Source organism: Triticum aestivum, chromosome 5B, assembly GCF_018294505.1.
Source record: "Triticum aestivum cultivar Chinese Spring chromosome 5B, IWGSC CS RefSeq v2.1, whole genome shotgun sequence".
NCBI lineage: Eukaryota > Viridiplantae > Streptophyta > Magnoliopsida > Poales > Poaceae > Triticum > Triticum aestivum.
In genome coordinates, this window is record NC_057807.1 from 706,609,787 (window position 1) to 706,629,640 (window position 19,854).

At 43.7% G+C, this 19,854-nt stretch overlaps 3 protein-coding genes across 6 annotated transcripts; all 3 read right to left on the reverse strand.

The window, feature by feature from the left end:
• Positions 1–2,495: 2,495 nt before the first annotated feature.
• Positions 2,496–8,822, reverse strand: LOC123114425 (uncharacterized). Of its 4 annotated transcripts, none has more exons than XM_044535888.1 (4): positions 8,466–8,822; positions 7,496–7,583; positions 5,488–7,092; positions 2,496–5,008 (listed from the first exon to the last, which is right to left on the reverse strand). In XM_044535888.1, the coding sequence occupies exons 3-4, from the start codon at positions 5,500–5,502 to the stop codon at positions 3,761–3,763; spliced, it is 1,263 nt and encodes a 420-aa protein (XP_044391823.1). In that variant the 5' UTR covers positions 5,503–7,092; positions 7,496–7,583; positions 8,466–8,822; the 3' UTR covers positions 2,496–3,760. The 4 variants fall into 4 exon arrangements, with proteins under 4 accessions (XP_044391823.1, XP_044391824.1, XP_044391825.1 ...); XM_044535889.1 differs by having other exon boundaries at positions 8,461–8,822; XM_044535890.1 differs by lacking the exon at positions 8,466–8,822 and adding an exon at positions 8,231–8,268.
• A 949-nt stretch (positions 8,823–9,771) lies between these two features.
• Positions 9,772–10,474, reverse strand: LOC123117857 (pectinesterase inhibitor 8). The gene has a single exon (XM_044538525.1). The coding sequence runs from the start codon at positions 10,414–10,416 to the stop codon at positions 9,868–9,870; it is 549 nt and encodes a 182-aa protein (XP_044394460.1). The 5' UTR covers positions 10,417–10,474; the 3' UTR covers positions 9,772–9,867.
• Positions 10,475–12,260: 1,786 nt separating this feature from the next.
• LOC123114427 (uncharacterized) lies at positions 12,261–16,761 on the reverse strand. Its single transcript, XM_044535892.1, has 2 exons — positions 16,584–16,761; positions 12,261–14,799 (listed from the first exon to the last, which is right to left on the reverse strand). Exons 1-2 carry the CDS (start codon positions 16,599–16,601, stop codon positions 12,499–12,501), a joined length of 2,319 nt encoding a protein of 772 aa, XP_044391827.1. The 5' UTR covers positions 16,602–16,761; the 3' UTR covers positions 12,261–12,498.
• Positions 16,762–19,854: the final 3,093 nt, after the last annotated feature.

Genomic DNA, 19,854 nt, shown 5'->3' on the forward strand with positions numbered 1-19,854 from the left:
GAAAACACAGAAATGGGTTTCCATGAAGTCGACAAAATAGCAGCCGATACAATCAGAATAGGTCCACTTACCAACGATTGACATGCAACATCTAATTTTTGTTCAAGTTCCATGAAATGCTTGCTGTTCCTGTAATCCATTAAAAATGCTTGCTTTTCCATGAAGTTTATGTTATTTATATGTTTTCTGAAAAATATTTATACAATATAAAAAGGTTTGCGTCATTGAAAAATTGTTTTTTACCATACAAAAAACGTAGCTGACATTTAAAAAAATATTCACGTGTTTCCAAAATATGCTCAAGCATTTCAAAAATATGCTGGTCACATTTTAAAAAATGTTTATGCAATATACTTTTTTTTCATATTTTTAACAATATGCTTCATGCCATTAAAAAAATTTAATATGTATTTGAAATTCGTTTAATATGTATCCAAAAAATATTCAAAACATGTACTTAAAAAAAATTAGATCATGTATTTGAAAAATATTCAATGTGTATAAAAAAACTTTCCACGTGTAAACAAAAAATGTACAACATGTATTTAAAAATGTAAAATTTTGTAGGAAAAATATAAATAAAGCACTGGAATCTGGAAAAATTAAAAGAATGCGTGGAAACTTCTAAAACCGGGAATAGAAGATTTCCAAAACCAGCAACATTGAGCCAGCCCATTCAGTGATCGCCTACCATCTCGTAGTAACCGAGATATAGCTGCGCTTGAAAATCCTCCTGTATGTCCCAGCCCAATGGTAGAAGACAGAGTGAGCTAGAAAGCTAAATGGGCCCACCTATGGACTTCAACTTATACAAGAAACCATTTTGGGAATCCGGCTTTTTCTATTGTTTTTCTATCGGTTTTACCAGCTTTTTGCCTTCTTATTTTCTTTCATATTTCCTATTTATTTTAGTTTAGAAATAATAATTTTGTAAATTGAGCTTATTTGTTTTAAAAAAACATTATCATAATTATTTATAAAATGTTCTGCATTTTAAAATAGAAATTTCAAGTATTATAAATTTCCACTTTTGAAGTATTTTTTCGTGGTTTTTGGAAAATCGAATGAAAAGACCACTGAAAAAGAAAAACGAAGCCACTAGAAAGTTGTACAGATAAAAAAAAAGGGGGGGGGGGGGGGCGCTTGAACATAAAAAAAATTCAGTTCAAAGAGGAGAAATGTACTTGGTCTACTTCCCACGCCATCCATCAGTCACGGTCTGAACGGTATTACTCGCTCAGAACAAGCCTCTCAACCAGCGGCCGGCTGAAACTCTGATTTTGTCTCCAGAAAAAGCGGCGATCGCGTCGCCGTATGTTGTCGAACGAGAAGAGCTGTAATCCTATACAAATCGAAGGAAACCGAGATGAAATAAGGATCCCAAAACTGAAATGCCAACCGAAACTCATTATCAAGTCTGAGAATTCTATGCCATGATCAGCTCAAAGAGAACAAATGTATCAAGTACAGTACAGTACAGGTAGCAAAGAAAGATTTGCACACAACACGCAGCAGCAGCAGCAGCAGCAGTCGAGTGTTTCAGTTCCCGACTAACGCCCAGAAATCAGATGAACGAAACCAAGCTACGCCACTAGTCACAAGGGTGACCAACCAGGGACATACACTGTCTGGGACGCCTCCGGTTTCTTCGACGAGTTTCGTCTGTCGAGTATTACAACTTACTACACCTTCTGAGTTTGGGTCTTGTGCTACAATAAACGGCGCAGGGTTTAACGGCCTTCTGTGAGCTGCGCTGCTGTATCGAACAAGTGTTGTTTCAGGAGGTGGTCAAGGACTGCTACTCCCTCCTCTGCCAGGTGCTCTTCTTGGTACTCCCTCCGTCCGGAAATACTTGTCACCGAAATGGGTGTATCTAGACATATTTTAGTTCTAAATACATCCTTTTTTATTCATTTATGCGACAAGTATTTCTGGACGGAGGGAGTACAAGATAGCTTCCCTTGGAATCAGCAGCGCACGGATCAAGCTTTCAAACAGATATATAGCTAGATTTCCTACAACAACCGAAGGATTAATGACACATACCTGAGAAGTGAGAACCAGCCACCAGGTCAAAAGTCTTCGGTGGAAAGGCCTGATTCCTCAAGACCACGACTCACCCGGACATCGAGTCCTTTGCTCCATCTGCACTCTATCTACATGCCTACAGCCAACACAAGTTCAGAAGCTCCATTAGGAATGAAGTTGCACAAAACAATACTCCCTCCATCCAAATTACTCATCGCTGAAATGGATGTATCTAGAACTAAAATACATCTAGATACATCCATACGTGCGACAAGTAATTCGGAACGGAGGGAGTATAACTGTAGTGGTTGGTTAGGCCTACAAACCACCATTTCCTGCACCCAGATCATACCAGGTCTCCATTTGAAAAAAAAAAAGGCCGCCACTTGGTCTGTACTTATTTGACAGTCACTAATCCACAAATAGTCACATTATATTACACCAGGATCGATCGATGCAATCAGTCAGTAACAAAAATTACAGGTATTTCAAGTAAATTCAGACTTACAGACATATCGCACGCCACAGACGAACCAATCACAACGTCCATGCATCAAACACAAACAGCGGCACATGCCGCTAATTACGACAAGCAGAAATTAAACACACTCACACTGACAGAAAGAGGAATCAGCGGAAACGAAACTATCCACGCGGTGTTGGTTACGCGACGCCTCCCCAGCTTGATGCTCCTGGTCCCTTTCAAGGATGCCCGCATGAGAGAGCAAAGCCCAGAGGTGGGTGATAAACTCACCACCTTGCGCCAGCTGCTCGATGTGTTCCTCGACATTGGCAGAGGGCGCAAGGTAGAGAATCATCTCGGCCCAGAAATCAGCCATCACCTTCCATCGGGTGCCCTCTACCATATGCTCCAGTTGCTTCCCGAGCTTCATGCCGCTCTCGAAGATCGTCTTGGGCTCCTGTGGTACCTTTAAACTCTTCATGGCCTCGTACATGCTCGTTGACTTTGGAAGGAGTGCAATTGCTTCTACTGCAGTTGCATCGAACTTGCTTATTGTATCATAGTGATGCCCGGGAAGAAGCTTTGGCAAAGAGACCACCAAATATGCACAATATTTCGACAGTTTTGTGGCAATGCTAAAAGATATCATGTATTCCTGGGAAAGTGTTAGCATCTCACAGTAACATGTTGCAATGTGCCAAGTCAAAATAATGTGTGTCTGATTCTGCTTTCTCTGGGACCAGCTTGGATCCGGGTGTGTTTCCCACTCACATGCCCATAAGAGGAGTTGTGCTCCATTGGACACTAAAGAAGATCTCCCATTGCTTAGTGTACCACCGGTACGTTTTAGAGAGCAGATAACCGCCTTTTTTACTTCATCAGGCAACTCGACAGGCTTCCCAGCTTTCTTACGGACTAGTAATGGCTGAAAATTAAATGGATGGTTGACTGTATGGTCTCGAAGATACAAAACTTCGTTCGTTGCCAGAAGGATCCTTAGACGACTTCTCCCTGTGATAATTCCATATATGAGCCGTAATGGACTGTGATTGTAGTAGCTGACCGAATCAAGCAATGAGTATTGCCCAAGCTTGTGTTCCCAGTAGTGGCAGTTTGATGCACATGACAATCCAATATTGGCAAGAACCTCCTTTAATCCCATGGTGCAAGAAGCAAGATAGACACATATCTTGGTAAGAAACCCCATGATGTCGTCATAATAGCTTCCCCTGCTTGTCCTCGTTCCTATAATCTGTGAGGCCCTTCCATTCAGTCTTGCTTGTTCTCTGACAAACTGATACCTGCCCAGAAAGAACATAGCTGTAGCAATTCAAGCAAAGCAGCGGATGCAAGCATAACTAAGGTGATGACAGTATCAACTGTTGTGTTGGCCATGACAGAGGACTCGCCCTGAGAAATCTTCAGCGGAGCCTTCAGTGTAATGTACACCATGACAGATATGAAGATGGCCGAAATCAGTGACCAAATCGTTACAGCCATTGATTCGTAATAAGTGACAGCATGCTTGGTGAAGAAGAAATCAAACATATAGGCTAACTCAACTTCAATAACCTTGAACACCCTTTTGTAGTCTGTGGCACCGTTCACTAGGAGCACCTCCAAGACAAAATTACGTGCCCTGTCTTTGGATTCATCACAGGAAAACCCGAAGAAGCGCCTTCTCAGCAGATGAAAAAGAGAGAAGGAAAGGCATGCATCTTTTAGCTCTGGGCCTAGTGACTTATGCTGGCACCGCCAAATCTTCCCAATGTGAATGACTTTATCTTCTTCATCAGGATACTCCACTGCTAATTGTGTTGCATATGTTGGAGCATCAAACTTGGATTTGCTAAGGGGCCAGTCGACCAGGTAATGGCAACCTTCCATGGTGGGTGGATCAGATACACTCCCATTTTGCTGATCATACATGTAATCAGCAACAGTTTTGTTTAGGTTCCATGAGTAACCAGCTAGACAAGATACCGCAAGTCTGTGTATATATCTGGCAAAGGCGATTGCAGGAATCATGGTGAGAAAGAAGTAAATATTTGGTAGGGTTTTTGTACCACTATCCATAATCACAGTGGCTAGAAGTAGCGACGAGTATATTAAGTAGGCAAAAGCCTGGTATTCGAGTCTTGTTCTTTGTCTGATGTCCTCAAGACTATAGTTTGTGATAGAGTCGGTGCAGCAATGAAGCATTAAGAGAGATATGGCCCAAATACCATACATTTCGCCCTTCAAGTCAGAAGATTGCATGGAACCGATTATGTACGTTGTGAGCGAGAAGGACAAGGTGTACGCGACAAGGAGACCTTTTTGGAGAAAACCATTTTTGCTTCGGCGACGGCGGGACCCAAAGATGGCGAGGAACAGTAGGACACCAGCAACCAATGATACAAGTACCTCGATTCGGATAATTTTTACCCTTGGGTTCTTCCAAAAGTCTTTTGCATCATGTGACCAGTTCGTTAATGTGGTATTCCAATCCCCACCTGCCTTGAATGTTCCTTTAGCCTTCAGTGATTAGAAAACGTAATTAATCATCTTAAGATTCAGAGGTAAGAAAGAACAAAATCAATCTTAATGGTTATACTTAAATAAAGGAAGAATACAATGTATAAGTCATAATTACATCATGCACACACTCCACTTTGGGAGGGATGGGTTAAGTTCAAAACAAATGAAGACCTAAGTGCAAGGGATATTATCTACAAAAGAGAGGATGAAGTCTCTCTTGTCTTCACTAGCTAGCTCTGTGTTGGAGAAGTTATACTTAATATGTTGATTGCGCGGCACCAGCCTAGCTAGGTAGAGCTGAAATGAGATGTGGAGCCGACGATATGGCTTAATTTATAGAATTGATTATATGTTTTAACCCACAAATTAACTCAGCCACCTCTAGAAAATCTTTAACAGAAGTGAAGGATGATGCGGATCATGAATCTAGACTTGTTTCCAACATCATGAGTCTTTACTGAATGTAAATCACATACCTGGTCTTGACTCATTTCCTTGGCGCTGAGGTGAGCTTTCTCCTTCCTTTCCTTTCAGACAGGGAGGTGCTTCAAACCAAATGGAAGGAATGGCGCTTAGACAGAGATCCAGACACTAGCTCGCTGCCTCTCTTTCCTGTATCTTGTAGTACCATTCAGTAACTCAATGCATAGATGTATCTTATTTATTTATACGACACACGTCCAGCCAAGACTAGAACAAGAAGCAGTCTCATCCTTTATCCATGCAGAACATGGCCTACTAGCAATTTGTTATTGTTAAGATTCATTAACCAAGATTATCATTCAGTAGATCACTAGTGTGGTCATCTGGATCTGCGTTGGATCCCCATGGCTAGCTGACGACTGTCCCGGAGGCCGGGGGGACTACAAGATTCTTGTTGTAATCTTGCAAACTATAAAAAACGGACAGATTAAACTTGCTAAAACTGTATCCACCAAGTTAAACGGCTAGGTCCCACCAAAAGAGAGTAATAAAATCTGTCAGGTTCAGCATGATCACCAGCACTGCATAGCCATGTATAGAAAGTTGCAAACTGTAAGAATATCTGCCGTCACAGTCTCACAGAGTTCAACATTTGACTAGGTCCATATAACGAGGTGAGTTTTGGAAAGTTCCCAAGAAAATCGTCACATCAATTATTTTAAAGACAATCACATCGAAATTAAGGTTCTAATGTCAGTCATTAGGTATGGTACAAAAAACTGGAGTACTATGCTAAACTGGCTTTCTAGACTGTTATATTTGGCTTCTTCTACAAATAAAAGGTGGGGAAATCATACTAGCACAAATTCAATCCATTTCAACATTTTACATCTATAATGAAAAAATAACATGGTCGAAGATAACAAGAACAAAGCAGAGTCTAGAAAAAACAGCACATTTCAGGATTAGGTGAGTGACCTCAGTCTGTTCATGAGTCTACAAAAACAGGACATTTCAGGATTAGATGAATTGGGTAGGTGATTAGCTGCTTGGCTATTTTAATATCATGTGGTCATCATGGATGTTATTTTAGGTCTAGTTATCAATTGGATCCTCGGTCCATGTATTGGATCCCATGGGAGAACATGGGTGTTACAGAGACCGAGGGAGCTTGTTTTCTCGATAGTTGTTTAATCTTGCGATGCTCGCTTGGCAAACGACAAAATTTGGGCGGCCAACTGTTGGCGTTTCTTCTGTACAGCAAGTGCGTAGTAGGTTTCAATTCAGAGGGCAAATGCATAAACCTGAAAATTGTATTTATATAGTAGGTATAGAAAACAAAGGCAGATTACAGGTAGATCGAAATATCAAATACCGAACAAGGTTAACTGATAACAACATGCTACGGCACACAGGACCTAACTAACCTTACCAGTGATATACCTCCCGATTTTCAACTACTTTTGTACACCTAATATATACGAAACCTTTTCAGCGTGGGTGCTAAAACAAGCGAGAACATTTGATTTGGTGGTCTTCTTTGAGCTTCGTCCTCTCATCTCTTGACTAGTACACACGCTGCTATGTCGAGGACAAACTGTTACAGTTTTCTGGAGGTGCATAAGGGCAGTTCCGCTGCTGATATGGGTGATATATAACTGCAACAGTCATCAATAACACAGGTTAGCCAACACTGAGCGCTACTGCAAAGTTTTTCATATGTGGTCCTTTCGAGAGAAAAATATGGTTGATCAGGTAATCCATGGTCCCTTTTGACATATTCAGGCACCATCAATAATGTCAATTGCCATGCTAACTGTTCTAGCTAAGTCTAGCCTTCAGATAAAAAGAAGGTTGGCAGGAACCAAAAGCAAACAAAGGCAAGGGAAGTCAATCAACATTATACATGGAAATAACCATGTCCTGGGAGCTCTTACTTTAACTCAAATATAACTTTCGTTATTCATCTGGATGGAACTCAATGAACTTTTGATTTTGTCCAACTACTAATCAGTGACAAAATGCCTTTTTTTTAGCTGAGGGGAGATTCGGTATGATCACCTTGTCTTTGGTCTAGAACAAGGATCCGATGGCGAAGATCTGACATTGCGGCACAACGCAACTCTGATGTCTGACAGCAGTAAAAGAGCTGGTAAAGGAAAACAAACTCATTCAATTCTATGAAATTACTTGGAAAAAGAAGAGCTACTAGACTCAATGAGAGTGGAATATGCTGCAAAACTGACAGAGTATAAGATTGACTGAACATGGTTAAGAAAGGAGTAGTAATCTGCCTTTTCATACAGCCCAGATAACCAGATACTACCGAATATCATGTTAAACAACAGTATCATTTACATGATCGCAAACTTGTGGTAAAAGATTATGATATAGTAACAGATGCTTTCAGCAATCAGACTGCTGTCGAATAACAGAAAACAGTCATTCTGTTTATTAAGCAGGAAACACTAATGTTTAGGTGTGAAAAGTAGCTACTGTACCTCATAATTAAGTACTCCCTCCGTTCCTAAATATTTGTCTTTCTAGAGATTTCAATAAATGACTACATACGGATGTATATAGGCATATTTTAGAGTGTAGATTCACTCATTTTGCTCTGTATGTAGTCACTTGTTGAAATCTCTAGAAAGACAAATATTTAGGAACGGAGGGAGTAGATTCTATAATTAGAACCACATGAAATTGTTAGATGGCTACAGTTAAACCGTCCACAAAAAATATCTTCTTCTCCTTGAGGTGCAAATAGATAGTGGTGCTTTCAAAATGTCACTTAACTTGTATGAGAACTCAAAGTATCAGACTTCAGAGACCCCCCCCCCCCCCCCCCCCCCCCGCCCCCCTGAAAATCCAGATGAGAATAAAATGCTTCAAGATGTCCTAGTCTTGAATAACCATGGAATTTCTCCCCATTCCCAGTTCACTGACTTGCCTCTGCTCACGATTTAAACAAGTTATTGCACTGTGGTTCAGTGAATATTACTACCAAACATATCAGCGCAGTGCACCTTACCAGAACCGAGCCACCCTCCGGGTCCCGCTCGTCCACGAGTTGCCGGCGCAGGAAGATGGCACGGCCGACACGCGTGGTCTTGTGCTCTTGATCCTCTCCTCCCATCAGACCGTCGCACGGCCGACATCCCATCCTGCCCTCCGGCTTCCTGCACTTTGCCGGCGCAGGAAGATGGCCCCGCCGACATCGTCCGGCGACAGATCCGGGATGGGGAAGAACAAACACGACGATCACTTGGACGAACGAGGGGAGGAAGGACGGGGGGAGGCGGAGGCGGAGGAGCCGCTCCGGGCGGCGGACCGCCGGCGTGGCATCTTTTTTTTTCTCTATACTACTAGGTGGAGGGACAGAGCCCTCAGCCAGATCGCAAGTAAAGCAACCGGTAGTTGGGCTCGCAGAGATGCGGCCCACTTCTGCCTCTCGATGGTAACGGGCTTCCAGCGTCCACGTCTAATCTAATTAATGAACCCCTAAAAAATCTAATTAATGAAGATCCCTAAAAAATGTCGATGCTGCTCTATAGCGGAACACATCATTGGCAGGCGTGGCCGCGGTGTGCAGAGACAGATCGGGAAATTATATTGGATCTTTTTTTTAGCATCAGTACAGACACAAGCGCTCATATACACGCGTATACACTCATCCCTACGAACGCATACCCTACTCCTATGAGCACCTCTGAGAGACTGAGCCGGCATATCATCTTGAAATTTACGAAGCCACCGTAGGCCATCGACGGAAACGTCTCCTCCCACTGAAAGCACATCGCCGGAAATCCTGAAATAAATCTAAGAATAATGCGAGCACCAGGAGTTGAACCCTGGTGGGTTGGGGATATCACTGTCCACCTACCCATCTCAACCATAGGTTGGTTCGTAATTATATTGGATCTTGAACAATTACTCTTATGGGAGTTTCAAACCCCCACAACACTTGAATCCTTTGCAGTCCGAGCAAAAAATTTATGTTGCTTCATATTGTAAGATCGTTATCGATAATATCAAGTGGAAGAGCGCGGCAGTGTATGGTGCAATTATCGGAGATAATTTAGGTCATTCTAGCTTTTCTACTGGTTGCTCTTTTAGTTATGAATTTAGGACCTCGAATACTCAGGATCACAATTTAATGAAGCATGCTCTCACTAGGGTTGGCCGACATGTCTGGTTAGGTAGCCCCGATGATCTTACTTTCACCTCTGTAAACATTGTGACGAGTTAAATATTAACAAAGAAAAATGACAAACATAATAAAGACAAAGATTAACACGTCACGTCTAATCATTAGTCATTAGGAGGAAAACAAAATGTTGTGATGACAGCTCAGGAAAGGCGCTTTATTCAATCGGCTGCTCCATGGCAGCTCTACTAGCAACTGAAGAAAAAAAGTCCTAGAGAATTTCATTTCACTTGATGAGGTTGGTGATGGCCGTGCAGATGATGGCCAGCTGCACGGAGTCCGCACTTTGCTTGGTGAGCGGCGAGCGGACTCGAGCTTCCACGAAGGCCTCATCACACTGGTGCACCAGCGCCACAGTCTCCGCCGCCTTCTCTTTGCCCGAGGCGTATCTGCGCTTCTTAAGCTCCTCATGCGCGTAGACGAACGTCATGAACGTGCGATCATACAAGCCCTTGCACTGCCCTAGCAAACGCTTCATCTGGTCTCCGGTGCCCGGCTTTGCTAGCAAGGCGTCGATGTCGGCCTTGGCATGAGCGGCGTTGTTGGCTCCCATCAAGGCGGCGATCTTGGCGAGGCCCCATGTGTCGGCCTCGCTGCTCTCGTGGTGATCTAGCAGCTGCGACACACAGAAATCATAGTTGACGCGCTTGTCAATGTTGGCCGCTGCCTTGCATGTCGTTTGTGGTGTGGCGGCGACGCCAACCCCATTGGACATGAAGAGGGCACCGGTGACAGCGAGAGCAAGGAGGAGCTTGTCCATCCAAACACTTCTCATCTACTCTTCTCTGGAGGAAGAGGTTGCCTTTTTGGTGCTTGGTGTTCTATTGACTACAGTAGTGATACTAAGTTATTTGACAAAGCTAGGGGTGGGTACTTATTTATAGCCTTGCACATAGAATTATTGTGATAAATTTTAGAGTATTTTCAGTGATAAAAAAAATGAAAATCTCATTAAAGGTTGTGCAACTGGCTTTCCAACTGGAGGTTGTGCGGTTCTCTTTGATGGTTACTGTCATTTATTTTGTTTGTTTTTGTAGAGGAGATTTTTTTCAATAATAAGTAATAAATAACTCATTAAAGCTTTGGAAATGCACAACTGACAACAACTGGCTTCTCGGCTCCCTCCATTAGTTACTACCATTCATTATATTGGTTTTTGTAGCAAGGATTCTTTTTTCAAGATCTGTGAAAAATACATAACTGGCGACAACTAGATTTCCAATGGGAGATGTTCCGGCTTACTCCATTAGCTAGTCATTTATCGTGTTTTTTTAGCAGAGATATTTTTCGGTAATGATAAATAGTAAACAACTCATTAAAGGTGTGTGGAAATACACATCTGACGACAACTGGCTTTCCAACTGGAGTTGTTGCAGCTCTCTTTGTCTGTTAGCGTCATTTATTGTGTTGGTTTTTGTAGCTGAGCAATTTTTTCCAATGATAAGTAATAAACAACTCATTAAAGGTTTGAAAATGCACAGCTGAAGTAATGCGACAACTGGATTTCTAACAGGACATGTTGCAGCTCACTCTATTAGTTATTGTCATTTATTGTTTTGTTTTTTTGTAAGAAGATATATTTTCCAGTAGCGGTAAATAGTGAACAACTCATTAAAGGTGTGCGGAAATACACACCAGGCCACAATTGTCTTTCCAACTGGAGGTGTTGCAGCTCTCTCCATTTGTTAGACTACCTGTCATTTATTTATTTTGTAGCAGAGATATTTTTCAGTAATGGTAAATAATAAACAACTCATAAAGATGTTTGTAAATACATAACTGGTGACAACTGGCTTTTCAATGCGAGGTGTTCGAACTGGCTTTCCAATTGGAGGTGTTGCGGCTCTCTCCGTTTGTTAGTGTTAGTTTTGCTAGCAGACAATTTTAGCAATAATAATAACTACTCCCTCCGTCCCATAATGTAAGACGTTTTGTGACACTAGTAGTAGTGTCACAAAGCATCTTGCATTATGGGATTATGGGACCGAGGGAGTAATAATTAACTTACTAAAAGTGTGTGATGATGCATAACTTGCGACAACCGGCTTTCCAACAGGAGGTGTTGTAGCTCTCTTCGTAATTACTGCGTTAAATTCCTTCTGTTACATGTACAGTATAAGAGCTGGAAAAAGAAAAACAAAGTCATTCAATTATATGGAATTACCTGGAAACAAAAAAACAAAGTCATTCAATTATGAGATTGTTAGCTCCTAGTAGCATTATACGTTGGCATCTAAAGAAATTTTGTGAACTCGCAAAATAGCATTTTGCATATTTTTTTTTTGTTACATGTGCAGATAGGTCCTAGAGTACCTAGCCCTTCCAAATGGATCTTTGGTGCAAGGTGTATTTCTGTATATTTATGAACATCACAAAAAGCGTACATTTAAAGTACCTACTCCAAAGTCTTCCACTGCTCACCGGCCGGGACCTCATCTGCACTCTGGCTACAGCCAACAAAAGTTTACAAGCTCCATTAGGAATAAATTTGCACAAAACAATTTGCAGTGGCAATCGGTTAGGCCCACAAACCACCATTTCCTGCAAACAGATCATACCGCTTCTCCGTGTGAAAAACCGAACATTTATTGTACATATGTGACAATCAGTAAATACACAAGTAGCCATGGGTTGCATTACAGCAAAATCGATCGGTACAATCAATAATCAAAAAATACAGAAAACTCAATTAAGTTTGGACTTACAGACATATCGCACGCCACAAATAAACCAATCACAATGTTCACGCATCAAATACAAACAGCGGCACATGCCGCATATTACAACAAACAGAATTAATTCAACACACTCACAGAAAGAGAAAGCAGTGAAAATGAAACTATGCAAGCGTTGTTGGTTACACGCCCCCAGCTTGATGCTCGTGATCTCTCTCAAGGATGCCTGCATGAGATAGCAAAGCCCAGAGGTGGGTGATGAACTCCCCACCCTGCGCAAGCTGCTCGATGTGCTCGTTGACATTATCAGATGGCGCGAGGTAGAGCAGCATCTCTGCCCAGAAATCAGCCATCACCTTCCAACGGGCGCCCTCTTCCATTTCCTCCAGTTGCTTCCCCAGTTTCACACCGCTCTCAAAGATCGTCTTCGGCTCCTGTTGTACCGTTAACTTCCTCATGGCCTCATACATGCTCGTCGACTCTGGCGGGAGTGTAATTGCTTCTACTACAGCTGCATCAAATTTGCTTCTAGTATCATAGTGATGCCCAGGAAGAAGCTTTGGCACAGAGACCACCAAGTATGCACAATATTTCGACAGTTTTGTGGCAGTGCTAAAATACATGTCCTGTTTTGCTGCCCTATTTTTAGAAAGTGTTGCCATCTCACAGTACCATGTTGCAATGTGCCAAGTCAAAATAATGTGAGTCTGATTCTGCTTCCTCTGGGACCAGCTTGGATCCGGGTGCAATTCCCACTTGCAAGCCCATAAGAGGTCATGTGCTCCATTGAACCGTAAGGAAGATTTCCCATTGCTTAGTGTACCACCACTATGTTCAAGTGAGCAGATAACCGCCTTCTTTACTTCATCAGGCAACTCCACAGATTTCCAAGCTCTCTTTCGGGCCCTGGATACCTGATCATTTAGGCTATGATGAAAAACCCAATCGAAAAGATAAACAAATCTCCAAACCAGCACCAACAAGCGCGTGAAGAGAGAAAATGTAACCGCCGATGGCCTCGGATTGCAGCTGATTGAATCAAGTAATGAGTACTGCCCAAGCTTGTGCTGCCAGTAGTGGCTGTTTGATGCACGTGACAGACCAATGTTGGCAAGAAACCCCTTTAATCCCATGATGTGAGTGTGACAGCTTCCCCTTGTCCTTGTTTTCTTCCTTTGCGGGTTCAATCTTGCTTCTTGTCTGATAGATTGGCAAACAAATGATACTCTGCCCCAGATTCCCGTCCAGTAAAATAGCAGCTGTATGAATTCAAGCAAAGCAGTGGATCCAAGTATCACCAATGTTATAACAACATCATCTGTAACAGTGCTCGTGATTGCGGAATCACCCTGAGAAATCTTCAATGGAGCCCTCGCAGTAATGTACGCCGTGATAGATATACCAATGACTGAAATCAGGGACCAGATTGTTGCTGCCACCGACCCATAATAAATGATAGCATGCTTGGTGAAGAAGAAGTCATACATAAATGCTAACTCAACCTCGATCACCTTCAACACCCTGTTGTGGTCTGTAGCACCATCCAGTTTGTACTCTGGGTCTGGTAGGAGCACCTCCAAGACAAAATTACGTGCCGCCCTGTCTTTGGATTCGCCGCGCGCAAATCCAAAGAAGCGCAGTCTCAGCACATGGAAAAGAGAAAAGGAAAGGCATGCATCCTTCAGCTCTGGGCCTAGTGACTTGTCCTTGCACCGCCATATTTTCCCAATGTCAATGATTTCATCTTCTTCTTCATCATGACCCCCCACTGTTAATTGTGTTGCATATGACGTCGAAGCATCACACTTGAATTTGCTAACGGGCCAATCAACCAGGTAATTGCAACCTTCCATGGTGGCTGGATCAGATACACTCTTGCTATACTTTTCATCATTATTATACATGTAATAATCAGCAACCATTTTGTTCAAGTTCCATGAGCGGCTTGCTAGCACACATACCCCCAGTCTCTGCAAATATCTGACAAAAGCAATAAAAGCCATATAACCAAGTGCTAAGCTGTAGTCCGTATGCACTGTGATCAAAAGCAACATCGTGTACATAAAGTACATAAAAGCCTGGTAATTGAGTCTTGTTACTTGCTTGTAGTCATCGAGACTATAAGCAGTGATAGAGTCGGTGCAAGCATGAAGCATGAAGAGAGATATGGCCCAAATAGGGTACATGCTGCTCTTCAACTCTGAAGATTGCATGGAACCGAGCACGTACGTTGCCAGCGAGAAGGACAGCGTATACGCGCCTAGGACACCTTTCTGGACAAACCAATGTCTGCATCGGCGACGGCAGAACCCGAAGATGGCGAGGAAGAGCATGACACCAGCAACCAAAGAGACAAGCACCTCGATCCGGATCATTGTTACCCTTGGGTTCTTCCACAGCTCTTTTGCACTGTGTGACCAGCTCATCACCGTGGAATTCCAGGATTGTCGCCCTGTCTTCCACGCATCCTCATGAACCTTAACCTTCAATGATCAGTACAGCTATTGTAAGATATACACACACACATAGGAGTTTAGAGTTATACCATCACATACCAACAAGTTTCTGGTCCAAGAAGAAATTCGTCTTAATCTCCACAGATGATATGTATGTTACAAAATGTAGGCTGATTTCACATCTTGTATCATTATCAATAAGCATGATGCGTGCCTACATGCCACAACTAGATATGCTTTCCTTGTGATTCCTGATCTTATTTACAAATGTACTTGTAACAAACACAACGGACATGACACAGCTAATGTACTCATTACTCATTAGAGCAAAGCAATAGCATGTGCAAATGTACTTGTAACCAATCAACACAGCGAGCATGACAATCAACTCATTCATTGCTTTTAAAAACACTTTCCGCAGCAATATCTGTACGAAGGCAATACCCTTGTTAGAGTGAAAATTACTACTTCCTTGATTTCCAGATGAATACAATCGACTTTGGTTTGGCCAAGCCTTTTTCTCCTTCTAAGCAAGTGAAACTACTCCCTCTGTCCCAAAAAATAAGAACGTTTTTAACACTACACTAGTGTCAAAAACGTTCTTATATTATGGGACGGAGGGAGTACTACAGTACTTCCTTGGTTTCCAACTAAATACAATCGACCTTAATTTGGCCAAGCATTTTTTTTCCTTCTAGTAATGCTTAATTAGGTTGGTCGTATTTCAATGGTATTTAATTAGTTTTTTTGACTGACTTTTCTTTTTGATTGACTGGTACTTAATTACTACTCCCTCGGTCCGAAAAAACTTGTCCCTAGCTTATCCATCAAATGGATGTATCTAGCACTAACTTGGTGCTAGATACACCCATTTGAGAGACAAGCTTTTTCGGACGGAGGGAGTAGTTGATAGACATGCCGATTGCGGGGACAAATTTATCTTACAAAAAGAACTCATGACGATGACTTTCTTGATTAAAACATTGAGTTATGGCAGGGAACATTAGGATATGCAGAAACAAATATTTACAGATGCAGGAAAATCTTGAAGGATGAGATGCTTGGTAGCATAATATTGGTTGAATATGTAGACTAAGCAGATAGATGGCAGAACCGTAGCAGCGAGCGAGAGAGATGCCCACGGAGTAAGATGACGGCAAACCTATGTCCGAAAACAAAATTAATCGATGCCGCCTCGCCGCCGCCGAATCCGCCATGGATCGAGAGGACGGTGAGGGGCGATGGGGATGGAGCCAGCGACGAGGGAAGGAGGGGCGTCCCCCCAAGTAAACCGTCGCCATCTCCGGCGCTGGCGGCGGCGGGGGCGATGCTGCGGGGAGGCCCCAAGAGGACGGAGAAACGGGGGAGAAGGGGAGGCCCGTGCTGGGATGGGGACGAGACGCCATGTAGAAGTGGAGGTGAGCGCGAACGCAGCTTCAGTGACTTGATGTAACAAAAACATGCCGGCATCACGGGTTATATGTGGTAAGCAACCCAAACTATTCAGAGAAAACACGCTGGTAGAAGCTGGCTTGTCTTGATACGAAACTAGATCCTCCCGGTTCAATCAAATACGCGGTAGGTTTTCTGCATGCTCAAGTCGATTTCTGAAACTTCGTCGACCTCCAAACAAGAAGAAAAATGCAATTCATTTCGATGAAAGAAAATGCACGCAGGCCATAAAAAAAATTCTCAGTCGACTTAATTATGTACACACACACCATGGTCAAAAAAAAGTATGTACACACACGATATAGACCTAATAGGAAGTAAAGAAAAATTTCACGTGTGAGGATCATTTGCTTGCATACCGCGGCATATCGGCCCATCTTTTGGCCTCGGGGCTCAGCTGATGAGGCTTGAGAGGAGAGGAGCGGCCGAAGCTCCGGCTACATGGAAATGGCGATGGTCGATATCGTCTCCAATTCAATTGATTTTCTACAACTCGATCGATCGTCAGTCCTATTCTATAGGAGTTATGACTCACACTCACCGGCCCTGGCTGCGTGCCTTTTCTTGTTAGCTAAGTAGAGCATCTGTTGGTGACTTGCCTTGGTACAGTGAAAAAAGAAAAGCAACGCAAGAGAATAAAGCCGTTGGTGTCAGATCGCAGCGCGCAAGCAAATGTAGATGCTGCTGCGTTTCCTTTCTGAAAAGAGCATGTGCACTGCCATGGGAGAAAAAAAATTACCACACTCCAATAACCCTATAACCATGAGTCAAGACCCTGACAGGACCATGTCATTTCTTTCAACACATGACGTATCATCTGTGTTGTCACTTATTCTTCTTCTCACCTTCGCCGACGGTGGCCTCGATGCTCATACAATCATAACACGTTTGAATGTTGTCAATCCTAAGGTGTCTCGCTCCCGGCATAAAATGGTAAATCTGTTTTTTCTCGTGAGGTTTTGGCGAGGCATGCATGCATGGTTATAGATGGTTTCCTTCGTCTCCAATCCTGATTTTGTTGAGGTGTTCATTTTTCATTCTGAATAGGCATCGGTATGAAAGAAAGATGGATCATGCGGTATTAATTAAGATTTTGCATCCTAAATAGCATTTTTTAATGGTTAACTGGTAAAATAACATCATATTTATATTCTACACATTTTTCTAATCAAATTTCTTATATAACATGTTAAAATTGGAGTTGGTGTTTTGAAGATGTGGATATTAAAAAAATGTTTAACCCAATTATCAGGGGGTTTTGTGCAAAAGTGAAAATCTGACTTAAAATTCGCCTGCATGTTGATTACCAGAAAAATTATAAGTTTTTCTGCAAAATAAAAAATATGAATTAAAACTGTTATGCAGGTTGATTACCAAAAATATCCTGCAAAATAGCATGACGGGCCAAAAATACCCTATTAGTAAATAAGGTATATATTGCAGTCTCCCTTGCCCACTGCTTGAGACTAACGTTCAGCTAACATTCCATCCCAAGCGCATGAGTTACAAAATTCCACTACCAGGAAGCTTGAGTTAAGGTCAACAAAAGAACCAGAAAAGGCAATCAAGATGTGAGTGTAAACACCCTTCATTGTGGGTTTTCAACCTTTTGAAAGTTACCCACAGAAAAAAATACTTTTGAAAGTTAATAAACCCAAACATGCCTTCCAGGTTCCAAGGAAGATTAAGGTTCCATTGCCTCCCATTGGTGTCGCTGTCGGCTAGTCTCGTCTCCGGTCGCCTTAAGGCTATGGAGGCGCGGTGGATCCCGGCCTTTACAGGCGGGAGGGCTCCGTTTTCTAGACGTTTCTTTGAGCTTTTTTAGAGTTGGTGTCCTGCTCACGAAGACTAGGTGGCGGCGGCGGCTCCCTGAGGATATAATAAGGTTCTTCCCATCTAGCACCCATCCCGGTGGTGCGCCTAGCATCGTCGGTGAGCATCTGGAGGTTATCTCCGGCGGATCTGTCTTTAGTGAATTTGCTTAGGTCTAGTCATTGTTCATCTACTGTAGAAGGACAAGTTATGGGCTGTGCAATCTCAATGTATTGATCGGTACATCAGGCACGTATATATAAGTACAGAGGTGGGCCACAACCTCAACTATACAAGGAAACAGGAGGTGGGCCCTACACACACATATACACGTACACAATATACTCAACACCCCCCCCCCCCCCGCAGTCGAAGCGGCGCCAGTGACGCAGAGACTGGAACGGAACTCCTCAAAGGTAGAAGTTGGCAGTCCCTTCGTCATCACATCGGTGAACTGCTGAGCGGTCGGCACATGGAGAACCCGCATGCGTCCAAGAGCCACCTGCTCGCGCACAAAGTGAATGTCCAGCTCGATGTGTTTAGTCCGGCGATGATGAACGGGGTTGGCGGAGAGGTACACCGCAGAGACGTTGTCACAGTAGACAACCGTAGCCTGTGAGACATCGTGATGTAGCTCCTGAAGTAACTGTCGAAGCCAGGTGCACTCGGCGACAGCGTTGGCCACAGCTCGGTACTCAGCCTCCGCGCTAGAGCGCGAAACCGTGGGTTGTCGCTTGGACGACCACGATACGAGGGAAGGACCGAGGTAGACGCAGTAGCCAGAGGTGGACCGACGAGTATCGGGGCAGCCGGCCCAGTCTGCATCGGAGTAAGCCACCATCTCCAGAGAAGTGGACGCCGTAAGTGTCAACCCGAGGGACATCGTGCCGCGGATGTAGCGAAGGATCCGCTTCACGAGAGTCCAATGAGAGTCACGAGGGGCGTGCATGTGGAGACACACCTGCTGTACAGCATACTGAAGATCCGGTCTGGTGAGAGTCAAGTACTGTAGAGCGCCGACAATAGACCGGTAGAAAGGAGCATCCGACGCAGGCGAACCCTCAAGAGCAGAGACCTTGGCCTTCGTGTCGACAGGAGTAGCAACAGGATGGCAGTTGAGCATGCCAGCACGCTCAAGAAGCTCATGTGCATACTTCTGCTGATGAAGAAAGAAACCGTCCGGACGCCGAACGACCTCAATGCCAAGGAAATAATGTAAAGCACCCAGGTCCTTGATAGCAAACTCGTCATGCAGCCGTAGAGTAATCTGCTGAAGAATGGCTGCGGAGGAGGCTGTCAGGATGATGTAGTCGACGTAAAGCAGCAAATAGGCAGTCGTGTCACCGTGGCGATATACAAACAGTGAGGCGTCGGAGCGAGTGACGCTGAAGCCCAGTGTCTGAAGAAACCCGGCGATCCGCTGGTACCAGGCTCGGGGTGCCTGCTTTAGCCCGTAAAGAGAGCGAGACAGCAGGCACACATGGCCGGGAAGTGAAGCGTCGACGAAGCCAGTGGGTTGCTCACAAATCACCTGCTCCTCAAGATGGCCATGGAGAAAGGCGTTGGAGACATCCATCTGGTGAACAGGCCAGCCGCGGGAGACGGCGAGCTGGAGGACGGTGCGGATCGTGCCCGGTTTGACAACCGGGGCAAACGTCTCTGTGAAGTCAACTCCAGCACGCTGGCGGAAACCGCGGACCACCCAGTGAGCCTTGTAGCGCTCAAGTGTACCGTCTGAGCGAGTCTTATGGCGAAAGACCCACTTGCCGGTGATGACGTTGGCGCGAGGAGGCCGGGGAACCAGGGTCCAGGTGCGGT